The sequence below is a fragment of the Macrobrachium nipponense genome, chromosome 2 (assembly GCF_015104395.2).
Source record: "Macrobrachium nipponense isolate FS-2020 chromosome 2, ASM1510439v2, whole genome shotgun sequence".
NCBI classification, from domain to species: Eukaryota; Metazoa; Arthropoda; class Malacostraca; order Decapoda; family Palaemonidae; genus Macrobrachium; species Macrobrachium nipponense.
The window spans coordinates 78,954,515-78,979,514 of NC_087201.1; the positions used below are offsets into that span (position 1 = coordinate 78,954,515).

General features: G+C 35.7%; 1 protein-coding gene across 2 annotated transcripts in view; it reads left to right on the forward strand.

The window, feature by feature from the left end:
* LOC135220693 (uncharacterized) overlaps positions 1-24,062 on the forward strand; it is a 46,453-nt gene extending 22,391 nt beyond the window's left edge. For both annotated transcript variants that reach the window (XM_064258075.1, XM_064258076.1), the window contains exons 2-7: positions 471-589; positions 6,078-6,170; positions 7,413-7,583; positions 21,577-21,790; positions 23,059-23,241; positions 23,431-24,062. In XM_064258075.1, coding sequence (XP_064114145.1) covers positions 566-589; positions 6,078-6,170; positions 7,413-7,583; positions 21,577-21,790; positions 23,059-23,241; positions 23,431-23,633 — 888 coding nt within the window. In that variant the 5' untranslated portion in view covers positions 471-565 and the 3' untranslated portion in view covers positions 23,634-24,062. The remainder of the gene's footprint in view (positions 1-470; positions 590-6,077; positions 6,171-7,412; positions 7,584-21,576; positions 21,791-23,058; positions 23,242-23,430) is intronic.
* The last annotated feature ends 938 nt before the right edge of the window (positions 24,063-25,000 follow it).

Here is a 25,000-nt window from a genome sequence, read left to right on the forward strand (position 1 = left end):
CACCCCATTCATACACTGTGCAAGTCACCGTTATACATCTTGCATGTGATCTTTTACTTCCTCTGCCGAATTCAGCTGCTCCCTGGGGCTCCCCAAGGCGACACGGTCACTCACACTCACAAGGACAGATCATTTGCCTTAATACCTCATAGTGAGAGAGTTTCTTTCAATTACCTCTGAACTCTGGCACATTTCCTTTGCTTCTGTCTTCCCTGATTCCTACTCTTATTTACTTTATAGTTCACCGTTTTCCTCGGGGTTAGCTCTCACTTTACCTCCCATTTCCTTTTGAGTAAGTTACAAGTCCCTGTGGCATCCTTCAACAGTCTAATTGAACACTGAAAGCTTTGGTTTATCAATGACTTGGTCAGCATAATTATGATTAAAGAAAATAACGGCTACATTTGCGGACTAAGCGTTATATTCCAGAATCTAATGGACTTGAGATATAGTATTTTGTTTTCTTACAGGCTTCACCCAGCGTGATCCTCGTGGCCAGAGTTCATAACCAACTCTTAATCAACCACACTGAAGTGAGCAGACAGATCATCATTGACCGACAAGGATGAACAGGTCAATGTCTAACGTAGTAAGTTACTCTTTAAATTGTTGGAACTACCACACCATTTTCAGTTGTTCTTATTCAGACATTTTACGATGCACTCCTTTTCCATGATCACTTGCAATCCCCCGCTCCCGCGCACTCGTTTTTCTTATACTAATGCTTAGTTTTTGCCTGTTCTCCAAAGCCTATCAAACAAAATCTCTTCAGTGCATGCAACTTAGAATCCAGAATCTGGCCGCGGTACAGTCATCGTCTTTTCCCCAATAACAACCCAGCCGTTAAAAGCTGGAAACCCTCTGGTTCCCATTCAAGTTACCACCTCACAGAAATAGACATCGAGACCTACCTACTGCAGAGCAATGAGGGGAACGTACATAAAAACCTCTACTTTAGTGTAACAAGTTCTCAAATATTACCCTCCCTTACTCATGCCGCAAAGATGGCCAAGATCTTATTTAACTAAAGTAAAAAAAATACAGATGTAAATTTATAGGACATTTACAGAAAAGATACGCATGGCAGCAAGGATAAAATGGTTAAATAAAAAAATTTTCCTTACAGAAAACTGTCAAATAAGTTTTATCATTCGGTAATTTCCTCTCACATCTCCTATGATATGGTACAGGTAATGCATTCTATTTCCCACAAATCCATCACATTGATTAAATGTACGTAAATTCGGAACCCAGAAGCAAATATCCGCTATTATTTCCAACGAATGGCTGGCTTCATTCCACCATCCCACTAACTACAAAGAATCTCACTGATGTTAAGTCTCCCATGATTTTGTGTGTAGGTAATGCCCAAGTTCTCGGAAATTTAGATAAGATTTTCGCACTATCCGACGTTATGTGGTTAAGCCGAATGCTGGTGGTTGTCACATTATATATATATATATATATATATATATATATATATATATATAATATATATATATATATATATGTGTGTGTGTGTGTGTGTGTGTGTGTGTGTGTGTATATATATATATATATCATATATATAATATATATATATATAGATAGATATATATATATAAATATATATATAATATATATATAATATATATATATATATAATATATAATATATATATATAAATATATACAAACTTTAATTTATATAAACTAATATAATACATCAAAGAGGAGTGCGAATGCAGCCTAAGAACAGACACAGGAGTAAATTTTACTATGCTACCTTTTGACTACCAGAAAAACCAACCATACCTTAGACTAGCCTTTGAAAATATACTCGCATAATACCTTAAAAGAATTTTATAGAATCCAAAGAAATACGTGTACTGTATTTTTTTATAAACATTCTAAAAAGAAATGGACGCTAAAAAGCAAAATATGGCATGCAAGAACTTCATTACAGCAGCCTAACCTACCTTGGCTTTGTGTTCATAACAAGTAATTAATACAAGTACCAAAATCAAACCATTCGAGGGCATTGTACTGTATCACTGTACGTAACTGTATAATCAAATTATGAGTATGTACAAGTTTAGCAAGAAATTTAAAATACAGGACCTCATTACAGGTATGTAATTTACTTATTCTTTGAAGTCAATTTCTGCATTCAGTGCATTCAGTACAATACATGTATTACAGGTAGTGTTATTTCCCTATAATGTGTGCTATGCTATACAGTGTACAATTTACTCTAAAATGCTGATTGAAAAAGAAACAGTACACAAAGAAACCTAAACAATTGTACTGTATGGTGTTACAAGAGCCTAGGAAACTTATTTCAACACTTACCAAGCGGACATCTCGGTGTGCGTGTTAAAGGCCATACCTGATGTGGCTAGTAGTACTGAGGCGGCATTAAACCTCCTCAATGCCTCCAAGTGGCTTTATATTGGCACTTGCTGGTGTAGGAAGAGGCGAAGGAGTTATGTCATCTGAGTGTGTCTTAAGGCCAAGTCAGATTTCTAACTCGGGAATGACAGAAGAATTGAGCCGTAGCTGTGGCACTGGAACAACGAAGGCAGATTCAATGGACTGTGTTTACAACTCAGAAGATGGGGCAACTGCTGATGGTTTCAACCTCTGAGTACCTGCAGCATTCACGCAGTACATAGCATACAAACGTTCCTTGCTAAGCTTGTACCAGGTATTCTCTACTCTGACCTGTCTGCCAATGTATTACTTGGCACAGAGCAGTAAAAAACACCTGGTTTAATCAGCATAATAGATTTGCTATCCAATAAGCAACGGCGAGTCAACCAAATCTAAGAACGTCTTCCAAAACTTGTTGATACCAATGGTGCAACATGAGCCTTTCAGATAGTAAGTCCATACCAAAGTTTGAAACTTGAAGACTCATCCTTGGGATGCCTTCAACTCAGAAAGGCCTTGCAACCCCACTACCTTTTAAGCAGCCATCTTTAGTTCCATTAATTCTATGTTAAATATTGTCAGGGCCACGACTCTGTTTTCCATTCAACCCTCTTACCTGAAAACAAGAAAAAATAATGAGTTACAGTCTAGTGTACAGTGCACTCATACATGACTGTTCATTACAATTTTGCAATTTATTTTGTAAAAAAGTTTAAAATATTCTCAATTGGTAAAACGTGACTCCAATGAAATGTACACTGCATAATTAGTTTCACGTTAACCTTTTCCCAATACCAGCACTGAACTTGGGTCTCCTCCCTTACCACATACTGCTCTCTGTAGCAAAATTCCCACACAATATTTTGTACCAAAATTCCGACCGTTAGGGAGATCATCCTATTCGGCTATGGCCTCGACTATGGTACCTCTCCACATCCCAATTGTTAGGAAAGATATCTTGCAACTGCTTGTCACCATTAAATACTTCCACAGTTCCTTATGAACCTAAAAAAATCCCAAGTGTTCCATGTTTACTGATTTATTTGGACTGGGGTGAGAAGACGATGAATAATAAGAAGAAAAAGACAAAGATGATAGTATATTTTACTCTGAATCGTCTTTTTCACTCATAAAAGGAGTCTATAAAACAATGTCTCACTGTACATATCTGTGACATCATTCTCTATGTGACACCCCCAGTACTATTAAGGTCAGGAAAATCTACCAGGCTTTCTCTTCTTCTCTTCTCAGACCCCTCACACAACAGGCGTATTACAAAAGCATGGATTCAGAATTGAAACCATGCTCAAAATGAGCGACAAAACATGCCATCAAAAGAGCGGCGTTTGTTTCTTCTTCACCAGATTTAATTGGGAAAATATTCTTTCTACACAGGCTGAAGAGTGTGGCAATGCAAGGAGGCCACATATGAAGTCACACATGAAAATAAACTTGGACTGACCATTTTCATTTAATGTATTCCTTAAATTAGGTCAAAATGCAGGTATACTTCCTGAGAAAGCATGGGATGCACTATTTCCTTTGCCCAAATAAGGACCCTCCATTCTTCCTGTAAGTCATCAAGCTGGTGCTTAGACACTAAAGAAGCTAAGTTCAGGGCAAGTTCAATGATGGAACTTCATCTGTCTTTTAGTATTTGTTGCTTCCTTTGGCTCCATGTTGTGCAGCATAGCAATGACACACTCTTATTCTAAACGAAACCTCTCGCATATCTAACAAGAAAATTGTGACAATAACGCCAAGTAGCTGTCTGACAGAAACCTGCTATCATTTTTCTCAAGATTGTGTTTCAGGACTCCATACATAATTTTCAAGATTTCGGAGATTTTCAAACTTTTATTTCAGATTTTCAAGCATTGGGTTAATTTTTCAAGACCCTGAAAGATTTTTGAAGCGCTGGTAGCACTGGTACTAGTGAGCATGGGGCAACAGATGGTAATCTAGCTAACGCGCTTGTGATACAAATTTCAGCAACTCTTGCTTGTAACATGGGGATCTGCGCTTTCACAAAACGCCAGGCACAACATTCCCACCCATCTCCTTCAAATGAATTCTCAGAACTGATTTTCTTGTTTTATAACACTCATTTTCTTCCCAAGTTGACTAGCTGCTGTACAGCTTGACTAGTGATGAGAAGATCAATCTTTCTGACCAAGAAAAATCACCAAGTTATGCCCATACATATGATGATGCATGTGCTGCATTTCCTTTAATTCCAGAGTTCCCACAATAACCAGAACAACATTTCTTTTCAAATGTCCCCACACTATGTATAACACAGACCTTATAACAATCAGGATATTCAGCCCAAACATTCTCCAACAGTAAGCTTAGGCCTAATCTTGCAGCAAACAGGACAACTCTACTATACCTCCTTATTTTCCACCAAGGACCAACCTAGGTTAGTCAACCTTCATAGAATAGCCACTCTTAAACAAAAATCATTCATACGATTAGTGTTGTCTACTTGTAAAAAACATGCATTTGGAGTTAGTGTAGCCCTCTTCTGGCCCAGGAGATATCAGAGCACTGTGTTCATGGCAGTATACCAGAGTCTAAGAAACTTCACAGAGGCAGTTCATCATCATCATCCAGGTGCCATATGCCCAAGGACTTCGGCAATCACGGGTCGCCATTCCTCCCTATTTCCATCTCTCTGCAGCAACTGAGCTGCAGACATTCTTCCTCCAGTCATTCTCACCAATCCATCCATATATATTTGTCTAGGTCTTCCTCTCGGTCTCCTTCCATTGATTTTACCAGTGAGAGAGAGATGCTCTAGTTCTTGTCTTCTCACTATGTGACCCACAAACCGCATTTGTCTACCTCTCACTGAGGCAGTTACTCACACAGAAATTAGCTGGTTGCATAAAACTGGTGCCTCGGATTTTTACTTTGCCAGGCTAAAAGATATTTCCACACACTGCCAAGATGATGAATGAATCATGAAATTTAGAATATGAAGCTAGACACTGGGGCACTTTCAGCTATCTAATGCTTCAGTCAGTGAAAAGAGGGTACTAGAGAGGTTGGACAGCAAGCTAAGGGAATAATTATGAGACTGGAAGAAAACCACATAGTTGCAATAATAAGTTTTAGTTAATAGAAATTGGACAGCAAGACTGAAGTGGGTTTAAGGATTGAAAATATTTTAAATAAAAGAATCAACGGGTGGTAGATCAGATTAATTTTCAGACTCTATTGTTATAAGTTATAACAGGGACCCTTATTATAATCATAGCAGAGCAAAGGACTCCAAGCCCAAATAATAGCAAGTAAAATGCATAAAGAGTATCAGTAATACTCTTGGCAACATTACAAAAGTAGATTCCAAGAACTTGCTGCCATGTAACATGAAAGATCTTGCATTAAAAACCTCCAATATAAGAATATGTACTTAGATGGACAAACATCATCATCCATTTACATACTTACAGGAAATGGGCACAATATTCAGACATTCAAACTACATCTTAGGTTTGCTATACGAGTGGTTCTAAGTGGCAAATCTACCAGGAGTCCTTTTAATGTCCAAATCCGACCACCAGTGAAAACTTGAGGCTCATCTGTCATTCTAGCTATGAAACCTAGTGTTCGTCATTGTTCCCCATGGCTAAACTAACTTGGACATTTTCCTTATTTCAGAATCGCTTGATACTGGCCGTGCTAGGTTCTGCAGTAATCATTCTTTCTCTCTCTTCTGTTAAATCATTGAACAACTATTCTGGAAATCCGTTGGTGAGTATTTTGTATGTTTAGTATGACTGAATTAACAATGAATATCTTGGGAATAGTAATTGGAATTATAATTCATTAATACTGTGAAGTCAAAGAATAGGAACTGAGATTACTCACTAATTTCAAACATTTGATTAAGTAAAGGACAATGAAGAATTTTTAAAACAAACCTTTTTGAGCATGCCATCATGCTTTAAACATCCCACCGGGACAACTGGTTATTTCCCTAAGAACAACTTAAACTTATAAGTTTGTTAATACTGTATTGTATCGATACCCATATGCATTTATGCTAATCATTCCACATATTTTTTATACAATTCACCCCTATTTCGATTCTGTTAGAAATTAATTAAGGCACGACCAGTGACGGATCTAGAAATCTTTTATTAGGCGGCACTTTGGATTATCATGTATATATACTATATTCTACGTAACATGTACTCACATACCGAACAAATGTATCAATATTTAAATAATGTGCACGCACCCACAATATATATATATAATATATATATATATATATATATATATATATATATATATATATATATAGTATATACATACATACGCAAATACACATACATATACGTATACATACATACATTAAACATATACATACACATACACACACATACATAATATATATATATATATATTATATATATATATATATAGTATATATATATATATATATATAGTTGTTATTGTTGTTACTGTTGCTGAAAATAAAATAAATAACTAAGCACATTTTTGCTACTAATAATGATTTACTGAAAGAAAATGTTCTATCATTCATATCCGGGGGGCGGGGGGCACGTGACCAGGTGCCACCCACCTCTTTAATCCGCCACTGAACACGCCACATCACTATCCATTCAAGTCTCGCGAATATAGTTCAAGATGCAAGAATATAATAATCCAGTGCAAGATTTTGCTTTACGCACAACCCAAAGTACATTGTTCTTACTCCTCGGGGTAGTCTTATTACAGTGGCTATACTTTGGCCCTAACTGAAATGTTTAACCTCCTTGGAAGCTTGTGAAATAATCTTAGAGGAGGAGATACAGAGATGACAATATGTAATTTGGGGTCCCTTTGCAAATAGCATTTTGCAAGCCTCGTAGGCTTCTATAGCAATTTGAAACCAATCTAACCAACCGTGCCCTAACATAACGGTTAATATCCAATATATCTGTAAATTTATTTATTTACTATTTGTTCATATCGGGAACTCCCTAGGAAGCGCAGCAAATTAAGGAGAAGAACGAACAGCTGAAGGAGAAAGATGGAATCATAGAACAGCTGACCAACAAACTGGCCTGTCTCACCAAGGGCGTGCTTCCTTCAGGAGGGTTTTGTCTTGACGACACAAAGACATTTCAAGGAGGGAATAACGTATGGGATGGACTGGTAAGTGTCAATAATGAATTTAGCATTCTTATTAAAAGACTAAAACTTTCAACTTTCTTCCAGATTATAATTCAAGCACGACGTTGTAAGACAACTGCAGTTTTCTTTGTCTCGTGTAACAGAAAACGTATACAAACTTAAGGCAACCCCACTATAACTTTTACGTTACATTTGTGATTGGTTATTTAAGATTTGCTCTAAAATTCAATCAGGTCCTCTGATTGCGAAGTTACGGGTCACTAATAACTCATCGCTTGCTTTGCGTATGCAAGAAAACTAAGCATACCATATGCAAAAGTGTAGTTTTTTTTATATAAACACGCGCAGGTCTTTAAAGGATATAAAGTATTCTTTTCCAAACAAATTACCATAATATCTGGTATCAATATTGATTTACTAATAATACACGTGCAAAACTTTACTTATTTATATATATATATATATATATATATATCTATATATATATATATATATATCTATATATATAAAGGTATTTTTTGTTTTGGAGACTGCATACAGCCATCTCGTTCTCGGTTGCGTGGTAGTGCTTTTGCCCGCACGTAGTCATTATATAAGTCGATCACATTACCGTGATTCATATACATATATCGAACTACAAATGTCCTTTAATATCTAATTCGCTCTACCTCGGAATTAATATATTTTCATATGTTTAACGAGGGGGAATTTATTAAGCGATAATAGAACTGGAATTAAAGAGGTCGATGGTTCGCGCCAGTCGATCGCCAATTCTATTATCGCTTAATAAATTTCCCCCTCGGTTAAACATATATGAAAATATATTAATTCCGAGGTAGAGCGAATTAGATATCAAAGGCCATTTGTATTCGATATATATATATATATATATATATATATATATATTATATATATATATATATATATATGTATATATATGTATATATATATTTATATATCTATATCTATCTATCTATTCTATATTATATAATAATATATATTATAATATATTATCTATATCTTCTATCTATATATATATATATATATATATAATCTAATAGATATATCTATTATAATATTATTAATAATATATATATATAATATATTATATATAATATATATTTAATATATATAAAGACTATATATAGTAATATCTATATCCTATAGCTATCTAAACATCTATCTATTATCGCGATCGATCGATAGATAGATATATGGATGGCCAAAAACCCGGAACAGCATTTTGTACAACTTTATTGGGACACATTTCAGGTAGTACTATCACTCGTTATCACCTACAAAATTAAAATGACGTTATAGTTTTTGCAATCAAATTCACCATAGTAAAATAACATGTATAAAAATTATAAGAGTACGTTATAAGATAGCTAATACTTGAAAAAATATTAAAATAAAAAAATGGCTAAATGAAAAAATTGAGCAGATAAAATAAAATAAAGCAGAATGCACACTTAAGTCACAAAAACGGATTGTACAAAAGAACAGTAGATATACTCAGTCGATATACAGACCAGCAGGATGCAGACTAAAAACACAAAAGTGAGGTAACAGCTACATTTCTAACCAAAGAAGGCTTTATCTTAACAGAATATAAAACTTTTATATTCTGTTAAGATAAAGCCTTCCGTGGCTAGAAATGTAGCTGTTACTTCACTTTTGTGTTTTTTAGTACTTGCATCCTGCTGGATTTTGTTATATGATCAGAACCTTTAGTATAAAATTTACTGTTCTTTTGTACCATCCGTTTTGGTGACTAAATTTGCAATCTGCTTTATTTTATTTTATCTACTCAATTGTTTCATTTAGCCATTTTCTTATTTTAATTTTTGTATTTTTTTTAATTATTAGCTATCTTTTAACGTACTCCTATAATTTTTATACATGTCATTTTATTATGGTGAATTTGATTGCAAGAACTATAATGTCATTCATTTTAATTTTGTAGGTTTGATAACGAGTGATAGTGCTACTTGAAACATGTCCCAATAAATTTGTACAAAATGTTGTTCCGGGTTTTTTGGCCTTGGTGTCCTTACTGATATGTAGATAGCGCTTTCCTGCTGGTGTTTCAATTGCTATATATCTATCTATCTATCTATCTATCTATCTATCTAATATATATATATATATATATATATATATATATATAGCTATATAGATATCTATATAGATATCTATGTAGCTATATATAGATAGCATATATATATATATATATATATATATATATATATATATATATATAGCTATATATATATATACTATATATTATATATATATAATATATATATATATATATTCTGATTTCACCTCGTTCACTCCATAGGAAATGTAGTTAACACTGAAAAAATTTGATCTTGCATGGAGGACGAGGGATCAGAACAAAGAAAAAAAAAATCTACAACAGGCATAAGGCCGATAATACTGAGGAAGGAGGGAATTTACACAAAAGCTGGACTCTAGTTTAAATGCGCTGTATTTACATGAATTGTTTACAGAGGTCCAGGAGACTAAAAAAAGGGGGGGGGGAAAACCGCATTGTCAATCCACTGGAACACACGGCTGGAGCAAATCCAGTCACGGCGTTCAGAAATTTTGAGGCAAACGGATTGAAAATGCCAGCCTGCTCCAAGAGTTCCAACTTCTACCACAATCAGGCACGTTGTTTGTCTGCAAAAAATAGACATGACACGGGCATAAGGAGGGGGGGACACACGAGGGCGAACGTTACCCTCTACTTTCTTTCAATCAAAAAGGCCACTCATGGGGGGGAAATGAAATGACTGGGAAATTTACACAAAGAGAACTATTTCGTTGCTTGAATTTATTAGGGGAATGTTACTAGTAGCACAAGGGGAGAAATTACATTATGAGACACTAAACAAGTTGCCTTGGGGAAAGGAAATGAAATACAGACAAAAGTAAAAACAATTCCCTGGATGAACTGGAATTCCTCTCACAGTACCTGAATTCCTGAGGGCTTGTAGTCTCCTCCTTGATGTTTCCATGTACTAAGGATTGTAAAAAAAAATACTTGGGACTTCCCAGAGGGAGCAGGGGGAAGCAGACAAAGGGGGGAGAAGGTGGCGTCTGGCGGCTGCAGGAGGAGATCTGACCTGTCTTAGGTCTGGTGTTCTTCTGACCTCCAAAGTCGTTCTGAGAACGAGCCGCTGGCTCCCGATCCTTTTGAATCCTCGTCCCTGTAGGGGGTAATTCCAACAATGGAGAATGGAGAGAATGGATTCCTACAGTTGAAAAGGGCAATTTGCATATAGACAAAGATGCATGAAACTTGGTAAAAGACTATTTTCCTTGGTTCTGGCTTAAAATCTTGAACAATATCTATATATCTATCTATCTATATTTATATATCTATCTCAGTTCCTTGCTGGACGAGTGGTTTTCGCGCTCGGCTGCCAATCCGGTGGTCCGAAGTTCAAATCCCGGCTCGGCCAACATGGAATCAGAGGAATTTATTTCTGGTGATAGAAATTCATTTCTTGATATAGTGTGGTTCGGAGCCCACAATAAGCTGTAGGTCCCGTTGCTGGGTGACCAATTGGTACCTAGCCACGTAAAAATATCTAATCCTTCGGACCAGCCCTAGGAGAGCTGTTAATCAGCTCAGTGGACTGGTAAAACTAAGATATACTTAACTTGTATATCTATCTATATATCTATCTATATATCTATCTATATACGCAGACTTTTAAATTTTCCATGAGTCAAATGAAATCCCAATCAGCCCGTGTTTACAAATAAAAATGCCGTAACATTTTTTTTTTTTTTTTTTACACCGGCCTCGACAGTCAATCTTTGCTCATAATAGCAGTCTACCTTTTTTAAGATTTGAACCCTCCTCCTCAGCCGCCATCCACCGACCCTTCCATAAATACCGGCAAACTAATCAATTATATATACTACACTTGCTTACTGCTGTAAGTGTAGTAGTTTTAATTTGCCGAAATTGGTCACTAGACCCTTTACAACCCAAACAATTAAATCAGAAAGGACTCCAGAGAGTCCTTCAACAATATGACAGCTATAAATAAAATTTAGTCAAAAACTCAAGTGTTGGCACCTATAAGGCCATTCAATGGTGAAAGGGTTACAAGGTTTTAATTAAAGGTATAACAGCAGGATGGCCTCACAGTTGCGCTATGAAACAATTGTTAGGAGAGGGTGTAAAGTAAGATTGACGAGACTTTGAAGGGAGGTAGAGCGTAAGAAATTAATAGGATTGCCGCTAGAGCTGAAGAACCTTATGTAATACCAACAGTGCACAGAGTGAAGTGCACTGATGGCGCTAACACCCTACAGGTTTTTCGTTTTGTTTTCTTACTACTCGAAATTCCCATAGGCCGGCAGTAACAATAAGAAATTATTTTTACCACGTCAGATTGATGTTACAACCCGTAATCCAGGTGCAAGGTCCAAAGAATGGAATTTCGTCAAGTTAGTCTTTCATTTTCATTTAACAATAACATGAGAATTATATAAAGATGATTCAACAAAAGACCAAAGGAAACCAGTATGATACATCTAAAAATAATTTTGAGAAAAAAGACAGCCAAACAAATTTCAACTAAAGGGAAAGATGCCTATTAGCATTGACAACGGTTTTTCATTAAGTAACATTCAAAATTATCTACAATGATTTTTACCCAACTTTACTATCTCTTCAAAAAAGAAAAACAAAAGAGAAAGAAGCAGTTAAAAGGAAAATGCTTCCAGTGGATGGGCGAGATTTTAAGAAATAATGACTATGTCAGTGATCATATGCATACTCAAAAAGGCCTTTACCAGTACGAATATTACAAATTCTCTTTACTGAATTTTGAGAAAATATTTAATAAACTGGAACAATTTCATTTAAGGATTTAATCAAAGTTATCACTAAAATTAACCCTATATTCTATTAATGAGGGAACCCACCGGCAGTTGAAGCTCTGCAGTATTGAACATTTCATGACTGTAGCCTAGGGGCGTAGATGGTGTAGATCAGTGGTTCCCAAACTATCTTACCTGACGCCCCCTTTTTGCTTCCAGTAAACCGGCACGGCCCCACTCCCTCTTTTGTTCACGTGAAATGATTCTTGCATTTTTTTATTAGCATTGTTCAGGAAAACAGATTTCAGTTTGTATTAAATTTTAATAATGAAAGCCACTCAAACAAATAATAGTACATTGAGAGACATTTTCCTAAGTAACTAAAAACGAAACATTTGGTTCAAGGGGAGCGAAAAAAATGTTTGAACATTAGCAAATTGGCAAAATTGACTTGCAATTTCAAGAATAGATAATTTGAAAACATGGCATATAATATTTGGAAAGACTCACGAGACTAAGTCACAGTTTATGAACTAATTTAGTTCATAAATTAGTTTTCAGGACAACAAGAGCTGGCAACTCTGCTTCACAAAGATAAGTAGAAGAAAAGAAGAATCGCACGAAGTGCTTCTTCATCTGCTTTTGGTTACATGGGGAGATATTTCACACAAAACTCTTCTAACTTCATTGTTACAAAGTCCCTTTTCGCGATCGAGTTACATTTCAAATCGATGGCTTCCTCTTGCAGTGATTACAGAAACAACTCCACATCTGTGTTAAGTGGATTCTGCACCAATGTCCAAAGAGAATTCTCCATTGTGACATCTGGAAAATAGTCCAGATGTGATAAAACCTCTTTTGTCAAGTCATACTGCTCAAGTTTTCTCATCTCAGATAAGAGCTCATTCAGATCGAGAACGATGAAAAACTTCCCACTAGTACTTTTCGTTTCCAAAGATGATTTTTTTTTTCGGTGAAAGCTCTTATTACTCAAGAGTGTGGCAATGATGTTTTTTGTGTTTTCTTCCTTGTAAACTTCAAATTGAGGTTGTTGATAGCCACAAAAAAGTCCACAAGGTATGCTAGTGAAAGCTGAAAAGTCTTCCTCTCTGAATGCTTCGCACAGTTTACCTTGTTTCTGTTTCTGCAAGAAAATTTCCACTTCATCCTTGAGCTCGTAAAGACTGACTCCGCATGCTTCCCTTGGAAAGCCAGCGGACTTCCGTGTGAAACAGGAGTCTTGTAATCAGTGCCCAGATCTGAGCAAAGACCTGCGAAAAGTCTCGAATTCAAAGAGCTATGCTTTACAAAATTCACCACTTTTGTTGCCAAATTCAGTGAACTGCGTAGATTGCCTGGCAGAGTTTTGCTTGCTAATGACTGTCCGTGGATAAAACAATGAGTCCCAGTTACAGCAGATATTTGTTCTTTGAATGATTTTATTATTCTAATTAAACAAATATTTTTGAGCAGATGACTTCCGAGTATGAGAAATTATTCCATTTCTTGGTTGTTGCGAAAATTCAGAATATTCAAAAAAATCCTCTTGAAGGTGCGAGAGTCAGTGAAGTGGTAGTGTTGACGTGGCGGTAGCAGTAAAAAAGAAAAAAATCTCTTTTTCCAGGACGTTGTTGCTGTTCACCTCAGCTCGTGTTTGAAGCTTCCCCCTGTAACGGCAAGTGGTTTTGGCAGTTACGTCCTTATGGATAAAGAGACCAGAGGACCTCTTAGAAGGCTGGGGGTTTATCAATTATCAGGTTTATTTAAAGTGAATTCCAGCTGCTAAGATTGTTGTTTATCCATAAAAACAATATAAACATTAAGAAATTTTTAAATAAAAAAATCAACCCAATATTGAAATTTCAAACACTCCCCACGGGGGGAATGGGGCCAATAAATGCATGTCAAAATCAACTTTCCCAACGAATCAAATTTTTATTGCCCCAATCAAAGTTTATTTAACATATACTTATGTATTGAATTAAACATACTAAAGAAAATGCAACAAATATATACAAGCTAACTTCAACATTCTACTTATATTAAATCCTCAGAACACAGATGTTTAATCGTTCTATTGGCTTCCACAGCTGCAGACCTAGTAACACGGTAACTTGCACTGGGGTTATCATCACACTCCATAATTACTTGCGCGTCATTCGAATTTTATTGTGATAAAAGGGGTATAAGAGTAAATATGTATCTTTTAGTGATTTTTTTTATTGTTCAATATAACTGCACTAGTATTTTCACCTAGACTATTAAATTATAAACTCTTTATGATAACCATTGGATAATTATAAGGTTTGCAGCTTTGTTCTTTGAAGGAATAATATCACCTACGTTAAAGTTCTTATGAGGTTTGGGTTTTTACCTTTCCTGTTTATCATTAGCTTATCATTAGCTTGAACAATAAGGTTAACTAAAATCTCATTATGGTATCTTTCTTTCAAAGCTTCTCTTACCTTGCGTAAGTTAGAATAGTGGTCTCTAACAATATCATTGGGACTTCGACTTGACCTGTCTGGATCATCCTCTATAGGGTGTAATAATGGCATAACATTGACTGAATGCAATTCATATCCCCTTGTAAGCCACTCTGCTGTAATTGGAGAAGCAATATCATCTTGTACATTGGCCTCTTGTTTATCACATGAATTACCTTATGAATTACCTGTTTCACCAAGGATTCTACTAAAGAACCCAACTCACTTTTGCCTTTCACAAAATGCTCAAACTTAATTCATTTTACCATATTTTCGGAAGTACATTTGAGTTTCAGCATCTTTGATGAAGTCATGAATGATCTTGGTCCCAGAATCCAGCTGTGATCCCAAGTCAGAAAAAACCAATTGAGGCGAACCCCACTCAAAGGTATGTAGTTGGAATGCTCTGAGGGATTCCCTAGTAGAATAATCTTGACATAACTTGAGATTGACAAACCTGGACCATAGACAGGTTATACAAAGAATCCAAACCTTCTGCTTGGAATTATTTACTTTCATTCAAAGGGTTCAGTGTAATCCATGAAAACATAGCTATGTGGAACTGAGGGAGGATCTACCCTAAAATCTCTATAAGCATTTTGATTACATTGCACAGATTTACCATTAATACGCTTGCATACAATACATTTTCTGGGTACTCTTTTCACCACTGAAAAGCAGTGTGGGATCCAAAACCTTTTTCGAAGCTCTGACAAGACACTAAAACAACCAGCATGATTATACATTTTATGTAAATCTTGTAGTGGTGCCTCGAGATACGAAATTAATCCGTTCCGAGGCGGCCTTCGTATCATGAGCTTTTCGTATCTTGGACCGCATTTTACATGTAAAATGGATAATCCGTTCCAAGCCCTCCAAAAACACCCCAGTAACTACTGAGGTGTGTGTTTGGGGCATTTCCCGCCATTTCTCTTTTTCAATATATTTTTCCTTTTAGCTATATTGTATTAGATGTTACCCAATGAAGGGTGTTACTGATATATACTTCCAAGGCTTTCGATATTTGTAACAGTTTTCATCCAAGTGAGACCTGTAAACACCGTCCTATAAAAGTACACTTATCCTGTAAACTATAGAGTTATTGGTGTACATATTTTTTTTATGAATGTTATGAATAAAACTATGCATGAAGGGTATCATACTGAGCTATTAACTCATATGATATTTTGACTTAAGAAGTTTACAATAGGATAAATGACTGAACGGCGACACAGCGGCCACCGATCCCGGAATGCGGCCACCTTCCCGAAAAAGTATTTGAATTCGCTGCTATGAGCAGCGGTCAAGAGTTGTGGCCTTTCCAGGCTGCACACCGTCACCTCTACGCTCCTCTCGAAGTAGTACCTAAATGTTATTTCCTAAATTGCGAAATATTGGCACAATTCAAGCACTTTTACGGGGATTGGCCGCGTTCTGAGAGAGGTGGCTACTATGTCGCCGATCGGTCATTTACCCTAAAAGAAAATTACCTTCATAGGTCTACGTTACAGAGACAATCTCTCTCTCTCTCTCTCTCTCTCTCTCTCTCTCTCTCTCTCTCTCTCTCTCTCTCTCGTTTTTTATGTGATCCCCCTTCGTCAATTACTTCATCCAACTTAGCGTCAAAGAACAAACATTTCCTAATACTTAGGCCAAAGTGACGCACAAGCTGATTTAGCACGAGTAATTACAACAGCTTAGCTTTTTATTTGCTATTTAACATATTCACATGTCTTTCCCATCTGTACTTGAGTGCTTTTTGACATCAGGCAGCCGCGCAATGTTGTTCATCGGAACAACAGTTAATGATTATTGACTATAAAATACATAGCTACTAAATCCTCTAAACCACCAATGATTGTGACGACCTGTAGTATCTAGCTGTAAGGGGTGGGTATATGCGTACCCTCTATATATTCAGTACAATATGGTTTTTGTTAAAGTAGTCTTCATTAATAAAAAAAAAACAATAATAAAAAAAACTTAATGAAAAATTGGATCTGAACGGATGGAAATGTTATTATATTCTATGTAATTTTCGGCTAGGCCTACTGCATTATCCTAGCCCATAAAACGACAAGCATACATAAACACGTACTGTTGTTACATTTTCTACTGCACCAGGTATAATGTTTAGGCCTAATAGACTTCCTGTAATTTGGGACTGGCTAGTAGTACTCTCTTTAGAAGCAGAATGTAACTTGAAACAGATTTAAAGAAATAAATAATTTACCATGAGGATTACGTCTCACTAACCTCATCTATGCATATGTTGGAGCAAGAAGGCCTCGTCAGACCTTGGAACTCGACTGCAGGCGGCTCTTGATTTCTTTGATGCTTCCTCTTCCCATAGCTGATCGCTTCGTTTGGCTAATCCATCCTTCTTTAATCAACATTTCAATTAGTATCTTGTAAGCACCATTCTTCTTTACTCGGTCACTGCTGACTTCAAGCTTGACTTTCCGAGGGCATGGAACTCCAGATTCGTGGCTCACACTACAGGAGTTGCTAAGCAACTGAAGTTAGTGTCACCACCGATAGACCTACGCTATACATACATATACAAGAACTTACGGTATCAAAAGTAATTTGGAGGATAATGGTTGGCGTCGGCGGGTTCATATCCAGATAATCTGAGGATGGGCATTGCTAGGACGATTATCCCATTAATACCGATATTTAGTGATGATAGATTTCCATACCACCTCACCACTAGAATCTTCACACCATGGCAACCTGACATTCCGCAAACCTCGCCCGTAACACAATGATACTGATGAGGCTGAGGCAATGTGCCACATTTTCAAGTTTCGGCAACACTGCTGAAGAGTATTCAGTGAATTAGGTTGTCCATAATATATTTATCCATGCAACATGACGCCACTTGTACTGCAGCCGATCACGAAGTGCTTGCAAATTTGCTCATAGAAATGAAAATTTCCATATCGCGATTCAGGTAGTGGTCTACAATGTACCGTGTGCACGAGGACCTAGGACCTTTCCAGATAAACTGTGGCCCGTTCCTTTCTCTTCTTTTCCATCTTATCCAAGAGCGAGCCAGTTGGTTTTTCCGCCAATGTGTGACGTCATGAGCTAACGGTTGATATTTATAACTGGTTTATCCTTTTGCTATAGTGGTTATTGTTTTCAAAAAAATTAAAAATATATCTTCCATTCATGGAAGATATATTTGGTTTTGAGGAAGTAATTTTGAAAATAATTAGTAAGTATCATATGTAATTAATCGTGCTTCATTTTTAGATTCAAATTTTAGCTTCCTAATTGACTCTTCTGGCGATTTCAAGTTACAGATTTTCAAAATGCTTCGTGTTTTTCTCAAAATGACGTTTTTAATGTAATTATAAAATGCTTACCGTTTAATTAATGATGAAATTATTATACAGGCGCATTTGTGCATATTTGCCTTGGGGATTCATGACACTCCCACAAACAAACACACATACTACAATATATATATATATATATATATATATATATATATATATATATATATGTGTGTGTGTGTGTGTGTGTGTGTGTGTGTGTGTGTATGTGTGTGATATTTACAATACATATATATATATATATATATATATATATATATATATATATTGTGACAGTGCCAAGTATCTGGTTACTACACTTACCATTCATTAATTGTTCCTCACAACCGCCAGACACCTGAACCCTCATCACAGGTTACTAAACGACTGAATACTCTAAAGGCAACAGTGATCCCTTAACAACTTACCAATATTGCAGAAAATCAGACTAAGTTCATCAAAGCAGGTGTGAGGTAATCTTGTAACTAATCAAATTAATCAAAGGGCATCACTCCATCAACAACTTTAAAATTATAAGTATTTCCCTGATTTCAAAAGTCTAAGTACTTTCCTGGTTCTAAGTCACTTCAAGTTGATTGAAGGAAAACAGATCAATTACCGCTCTGTATTTCTACCTAAGCACAATATCAGGGAAAATTACTGTACTTGAAAACAAAGTAAAGTTTAATTAATTCTTGAATCAATTAAGTAAAATTAAATCAAAATTAATTTATCACAAAATTCAAGAAAATTAATTCAATCAAAATTCAAAAGTGTTAGGCAATACTTAAAATTTGGAAATTAATTGTGCTAAACAACAATAAAACTTGAAAAGAATTCTAATGCAAATTAATTCACAAGTGTTAAATTCAATTAAATGTGCAATGATTAAGTAATGAAAATAACTAAGTTAATTAAATTGTGAATGCAAATGAAAACACTGAAAAATGGGGAAAATACCAAAATTGCAAAAAGTATTAATTAAGCACACAGAGTATAAAATAAAAACACACACTTCAATAAGAAAATGAATAAATGCACAAAACATATAAATCACTTCAAATGAAACAAACACAAAACACAAAAATTTGCAATGTGTAAAAATGTAAAATCAAAATTTTTTTTCACTCAAACCATTGTAACCATTAGTTATTAGTTCTCTAAACCATCGTAACCAATAGTTATCAGTTTTTACCAAACCATCATAACCATTAGATATTAGTTGCAACTAATAAAAATATAACAGACTTTACCTTCTTGGTATACCAATTTTCTTTCTTTGCTGCAGCTTGTTTCACTCTTTCACAAAAATAGGCGCCGTTACACACACAATGTTTGTTCAGATTCCATAAAAAGCACTAAATAATTCTAAATAAATATTAAATCTGAAACTAAATAAACTCTAAGAAATATAAACCTGAAAATCTACAAGTTACGAGTGACCAATTTACATTACTTTAATATCAGTTATGGAGAGGCAGAGAGAGAGAGAGAGAGAGAGAGAATGTGAACGCTTTGAGGATTTAAGCCCGAATGAAATCTTTCAATTCGCACAAGAGCTGGGCAGTGGATCTGTTACAAAACGTTTTTGGCAATGAGAAAGATGATGCAATTCTTTCTAGAAGCTTCTAAATAGTGACATAACTTTACAGACAAATGGTAAAATCTGAACGTGGCATTCGGCAAAGATGAACACGTACGAAACGAGTATACATTCATGTACGTACCAGCTCAACACAGACACGTACCCAATCAAGGCAGAAATCGAGCGATAATTAAGAGTGACATGTTTTTTAAAAAACAACATGGAGACTCGAGTTCCTCTAACCTAGAGGTGATGAAAAGTTAACGAAAACAACTCTAGCTTCTAACGGACAAAGATAATCTCTCTCTTTCTTTACTACGTTATATATTCTTTTACAATATGCTATGCGAAATCTGAACGGACATTTTAAACATTCTACAACTCTCAGGCTAGCTAAGGAATCTGAAAAATGTTGCAAAATTCTATACATAATATTTTATACAGTCAAAGAGGGGATATATGCGTTTTGAAAGTAGCAACATATTATAATAACATATATATATATATATATATATATATATATATGGATATATAGATATTATATATATCAGTAACAAATGAATATTAAGAAGCTTTGTATCAGCTTATTTTCAGTTCAGCAGTTCAGTTTGCATAACAGTTTGATGGGGAATGAAAACAACACATCAGGTCGGGATGTCCAATCTTTTTATGGGATGGGGGGTGGGGCCGGCCGGTGGTCCACGTAGTGTATCACTATTTCAGCCCTTCCAACCGCTCATTGAGCCAAATAACCTCAGTCGACAAAGTAATTAGGGTTAATATATCCATCCAAAAATGTAACGTATCCAACCTATTTCGATTAAACTATAAATATGAATGTTTATTTTTACTTATGGTTATTAACTGATTAATGTCCAATTATTTTCGAGTGTTACAGTTTCAACTTTGTTTATCATACATTATGAGTCCATAGTTTATTAATGTTCTCGCTCATGAACCATTATTAGTGTTTTAATATATTGTTTAATTATAATTGCATAACCACTGATCAAATTCCCCGCTGAAGTTTATTAATAGTGTTTCTTTATTTTCGTAATAGCGTAACCTCCAAGAGCGGGTACATAAAATCTTGAAGAATTCAACCCTATGTTTTTCATTTTGTGAAAATTGAACTCATGCTGACAAAAGTGAAGGACTTTCTAGTAACCCATTACACATTACATACTTCAGGCAATATTGGGCATCTGACACTTCTTAATAGACTGACCTTTATAGTATATGATATTCTTTCATACCAAATCACCGATAGTCCTTGGCATTTCGTAAACTCTTCTTTCTTCAAATTCCAGTTTTTGAAATCTCGAAACAGTATTAAAATGAAAACTTTTCCTTAGAATTCTCCCTCGAAAATTATTGCTCCCCGTTACTAAATCATTTGCTTGAGGATGATATTTTTGAATTTGATCATGTTTTTCCGGTAGAGGGTTAGCGCTGTCAGTGCACCTCACTCGGTGCGCACTATAGGCATTGTCTAAGGGTTCGTTGTAGCGTCCCTTTATCCCTTTTATTATACTTCCCATCATATTCTCTTTCTTATATCTTACTCCCCACCTTCTATCAATTGTTTCATAGTACAGCTGCGAGGTTTTCCTCCTGTTACACCCTTCAAACCGTTTCTACTCTCTGTTTCCGTTTCAGCGCTGCATGACCTCATACTAATTGCCTAAAATCTATTTTCCATTTCATTCCGTGCCAATACTTTGAACTTCGTGATGATTAATATTGTTATTATTTTTTTTTTCCTGTTATAGCTGTGCGCAGGCCTAGAAGAGATCTTTGGGAGGTCTTCGGTTGGAGATTTTGGAGCCGGACTGGGACATTACGGCAGCTGTTTCTTAAGAACAGGTAACAGCATAGTGAAGTCGTCGAACGAGGCTCAAGCAGAATCGCTTACGAAGCAATACCAACTCCAGATGAAGATGGGCAACCTGGTGGATAAACCTCAAGTGATCAAATCTTGGGAAGGTAATACTTACGAGAGAGAGAGAGAGAGAGAGAGAGAGAGAGAGAGAGAGAGAGAGAGAGCTATATTCCTTCGGCAACTAAAGTAGTATAACCCATATCTGCTTAGGATTACTAGGCCTCAGAGAGAGAGAGAGAGAGAGAGAGAGAGAGAGAGAGAGAGAGAGAGATCCCAGATACCTTTCTACGTCTTGGATGAGAAACATAAAAGAAAAATTTTCGCCAGTCCACTGAGTCAGTTAGTTTGCTATGCGAGAATGGAACGCAGTTGGTTAGAGAAGAAAAAAATATCATTCAGCAGCAATGAAACAGGCCCATCCACGTGAGATCCTCTATCCCGATAAGATATTTTCGGGAAGTACATTCTTTTTAGACTCGCTGAACGTCTACTTTTTAATTTTTTATTTTCAACCTCATACTTTCTACTCCATGATTTTTATACCGCCTGAATATTTTATGAGAAATATGGTGCCCTTTCACACAGTACGTTGGATGGTTCTGTGTTGCGCTTGGTGTGACTAACTGTATTGTGCAAGGTACAGACCATTATTTGTTCTCATTTCTTTGCAATCTGTTTAACAGTTAGTAGTTCGTAAGGCTTTTTTAAACTCTGACTCTGTAAACAGTTTTATATACACACTTTTCTTACTTGGAATACGCTATTAAAGAAGATATAGTATTTATTCCCCTTAACCTTTTCTAACACCCCCCCCCACCCCCCCCACCCCACCCCCCCAACCCCCAATCGAAAACACGCGTACCCATATAAATATCTCATTATATCTCTTTGATACCACAGCTTTTGTATAGTCCTTTTTTTACAGTTTTTTTTATTTCTTTACATTTTTCAAGAAAAAGTCATTCATGTCTCACTTGAAACACTTTGTTTTTACTGAAATGTTTTTCTTTATTCATTAATTTCCAGTCATCTTAACTCTGCACCATTGAAGACTATTATGTTACTATCTTGTACCCAAGAACTTTAATCTAATTTACCCATATAAGATATGATATTTCCCTTTGTTTCTACAGTTCAAAATCCAGCTTATTTTTAGATCCTTGTATCTCGTAAGATAAATGTAAATGAAGTTGCTCCTTTGTTTTTCACCAATCTGTCAGAGTTTTTATATTTTTTCTCCACATGTTGAATCCTATAGTGACCGCATCTTTCACCTGTTCATTTTATCATCTACCCGAAACTCACTCACTGTCATTCACAATTATTTCATAAAAGGGACAAAACTAATACACTTTGAAATTGCTTTCATTAGGTTTCGATTCTGCCTTCAACATTGAACAGCTGAGTGGTGGAAAAATTCACACAACGGATCTTTCAGTCCCTCTGAAGTTGGATCGCAAATATGACTGGGTTTTAAGTCTGGAAGTGGGTGAGCACATACCACAGGAAAAAGAACAAACGTTTATAGACAACCTCGTACAGCATACCTGCAAAGGTGAGGCGCCTATATGTTTCGCTACTCACATACTGGAGAATTCTACTTACTAGCATTCGCGAAATCGAAAAACTCATGAATATGGGTTTGACAACCCTTCCACCAAAATCAGCTCTCCTGGTGAGTAGCTGCTACGATATAAACACTTACCACCACTAGCATTATTATTATTATTATCTATCTTGACAGGTGTCGTCCTCTCATGGGCAGTGGTAGGCCAAGGGGGTTACAACCACGTGAACACGAGGAACAACGACTACATCCAGCAGCAGATGGAGAAGCGGGGATTAGCGCTGGACACAGAAGCTTCGCAAAACCTCAGGAAAAAAGTCAGCGTCTCATGGTTCAAGAACACACTCATGGTGTACAGGTTCCCAAAGCCGAAATGCTGATCCAGAGGCTCAGAAGTTTACCTTAATCATAATTTACAAACCATGGACCTTGTATATTTTCAAACACCAACGATTGCCTTACCCTGATTATAATTTACACAAATTTACACATCGACCTTGTATATTTTCATAGGACAACGATTGCCTTCCCCTAATCATAAATTACAATCCATCGACCTTGTATATTTTCATAAGCCAACGATTGCCTTCCCCTAATCGTAAATTACAATCCATCGACCTTGCATATTTACAAAGTCCAACGATATCCTCCCAGAAGTTCACAGATCAATGGGATATGGTTTAGGCAATCAGTCGCGCATCTCGAATCTTGCCTGTTTGGAGTAGTTTGGCAATCTTATCTTGTGCTTGTCGCACACTGTGATACTTAAAGTGTGAAGGTTTGTTTTTTAATATATGGACTTTACTGTGTTTGTTTGTTGTACTTGTCGGCATAGACAGATATTTTTCCTATTCATTAATAGCATTAGCCTTCGTTAGAACAACAAATCATGAGATATCCTTTGCACTAAAGATATGAAGAATCCTGAGTTTGGATGAAAGAGCAAATCAATCTGATCAGACAAGAGAGACGTTATCACTTCCCAAGTATTATTATTATTATTATTATTATTATTATTATTATTATTATTATTATTATTATTATTATAAAAAAGCCACTGAATCATGCCTCTTTATTATTATTATTATTATTATTATTATTATTATTATTATTATTATTATTATTATTATTATTATTATTATTATTATTATTTCAAGACAGGCTGCAACCCCTGTTTGAAAAGTAGAATGCTAGAAGCCTAAGGGTTCATATGGCGGAAGAAGCCCAATAGAGAGAAAAACAATGAAACAATAAGAAAAAACCCAACAAGAGAGATAGAAATGAAAAACAGTTAATTCAGTCAATAGCAAATAATATAAAGTGAGCCTGAAAAAAATAAATAAAAAAACAACATTTGCACAGAATTTGACTTTCTCAAGTTCCAATGAATACATCACATAATTTGGAAGACGAATCGGCAGCTACGTCACAGCCGGAATAAAACTTCTGAAAAAGCAAAAGCGAGATTACTGAATAACAAGACCTAGAAGTAACTCCCTGCAAAAGTGTAGCCAGAAATTTCTCTGGAAAGGACCAACTAGCCAAAGCTGATGAGCTCAATGCACTTAATGTAGTAGTCTGAAAAAGTTCTAAAATGATGCAAGGATAATATGATTATATAATAACTATTAAAATGCAATGCATTGAATATAATAAATATGGTAAGTATAAAACCACATGTAAAAATGAATGTAGTAATGTAAAATTGAGGTTACAGAAATTCCAGTAATCTGCGTTAAAAATTAAT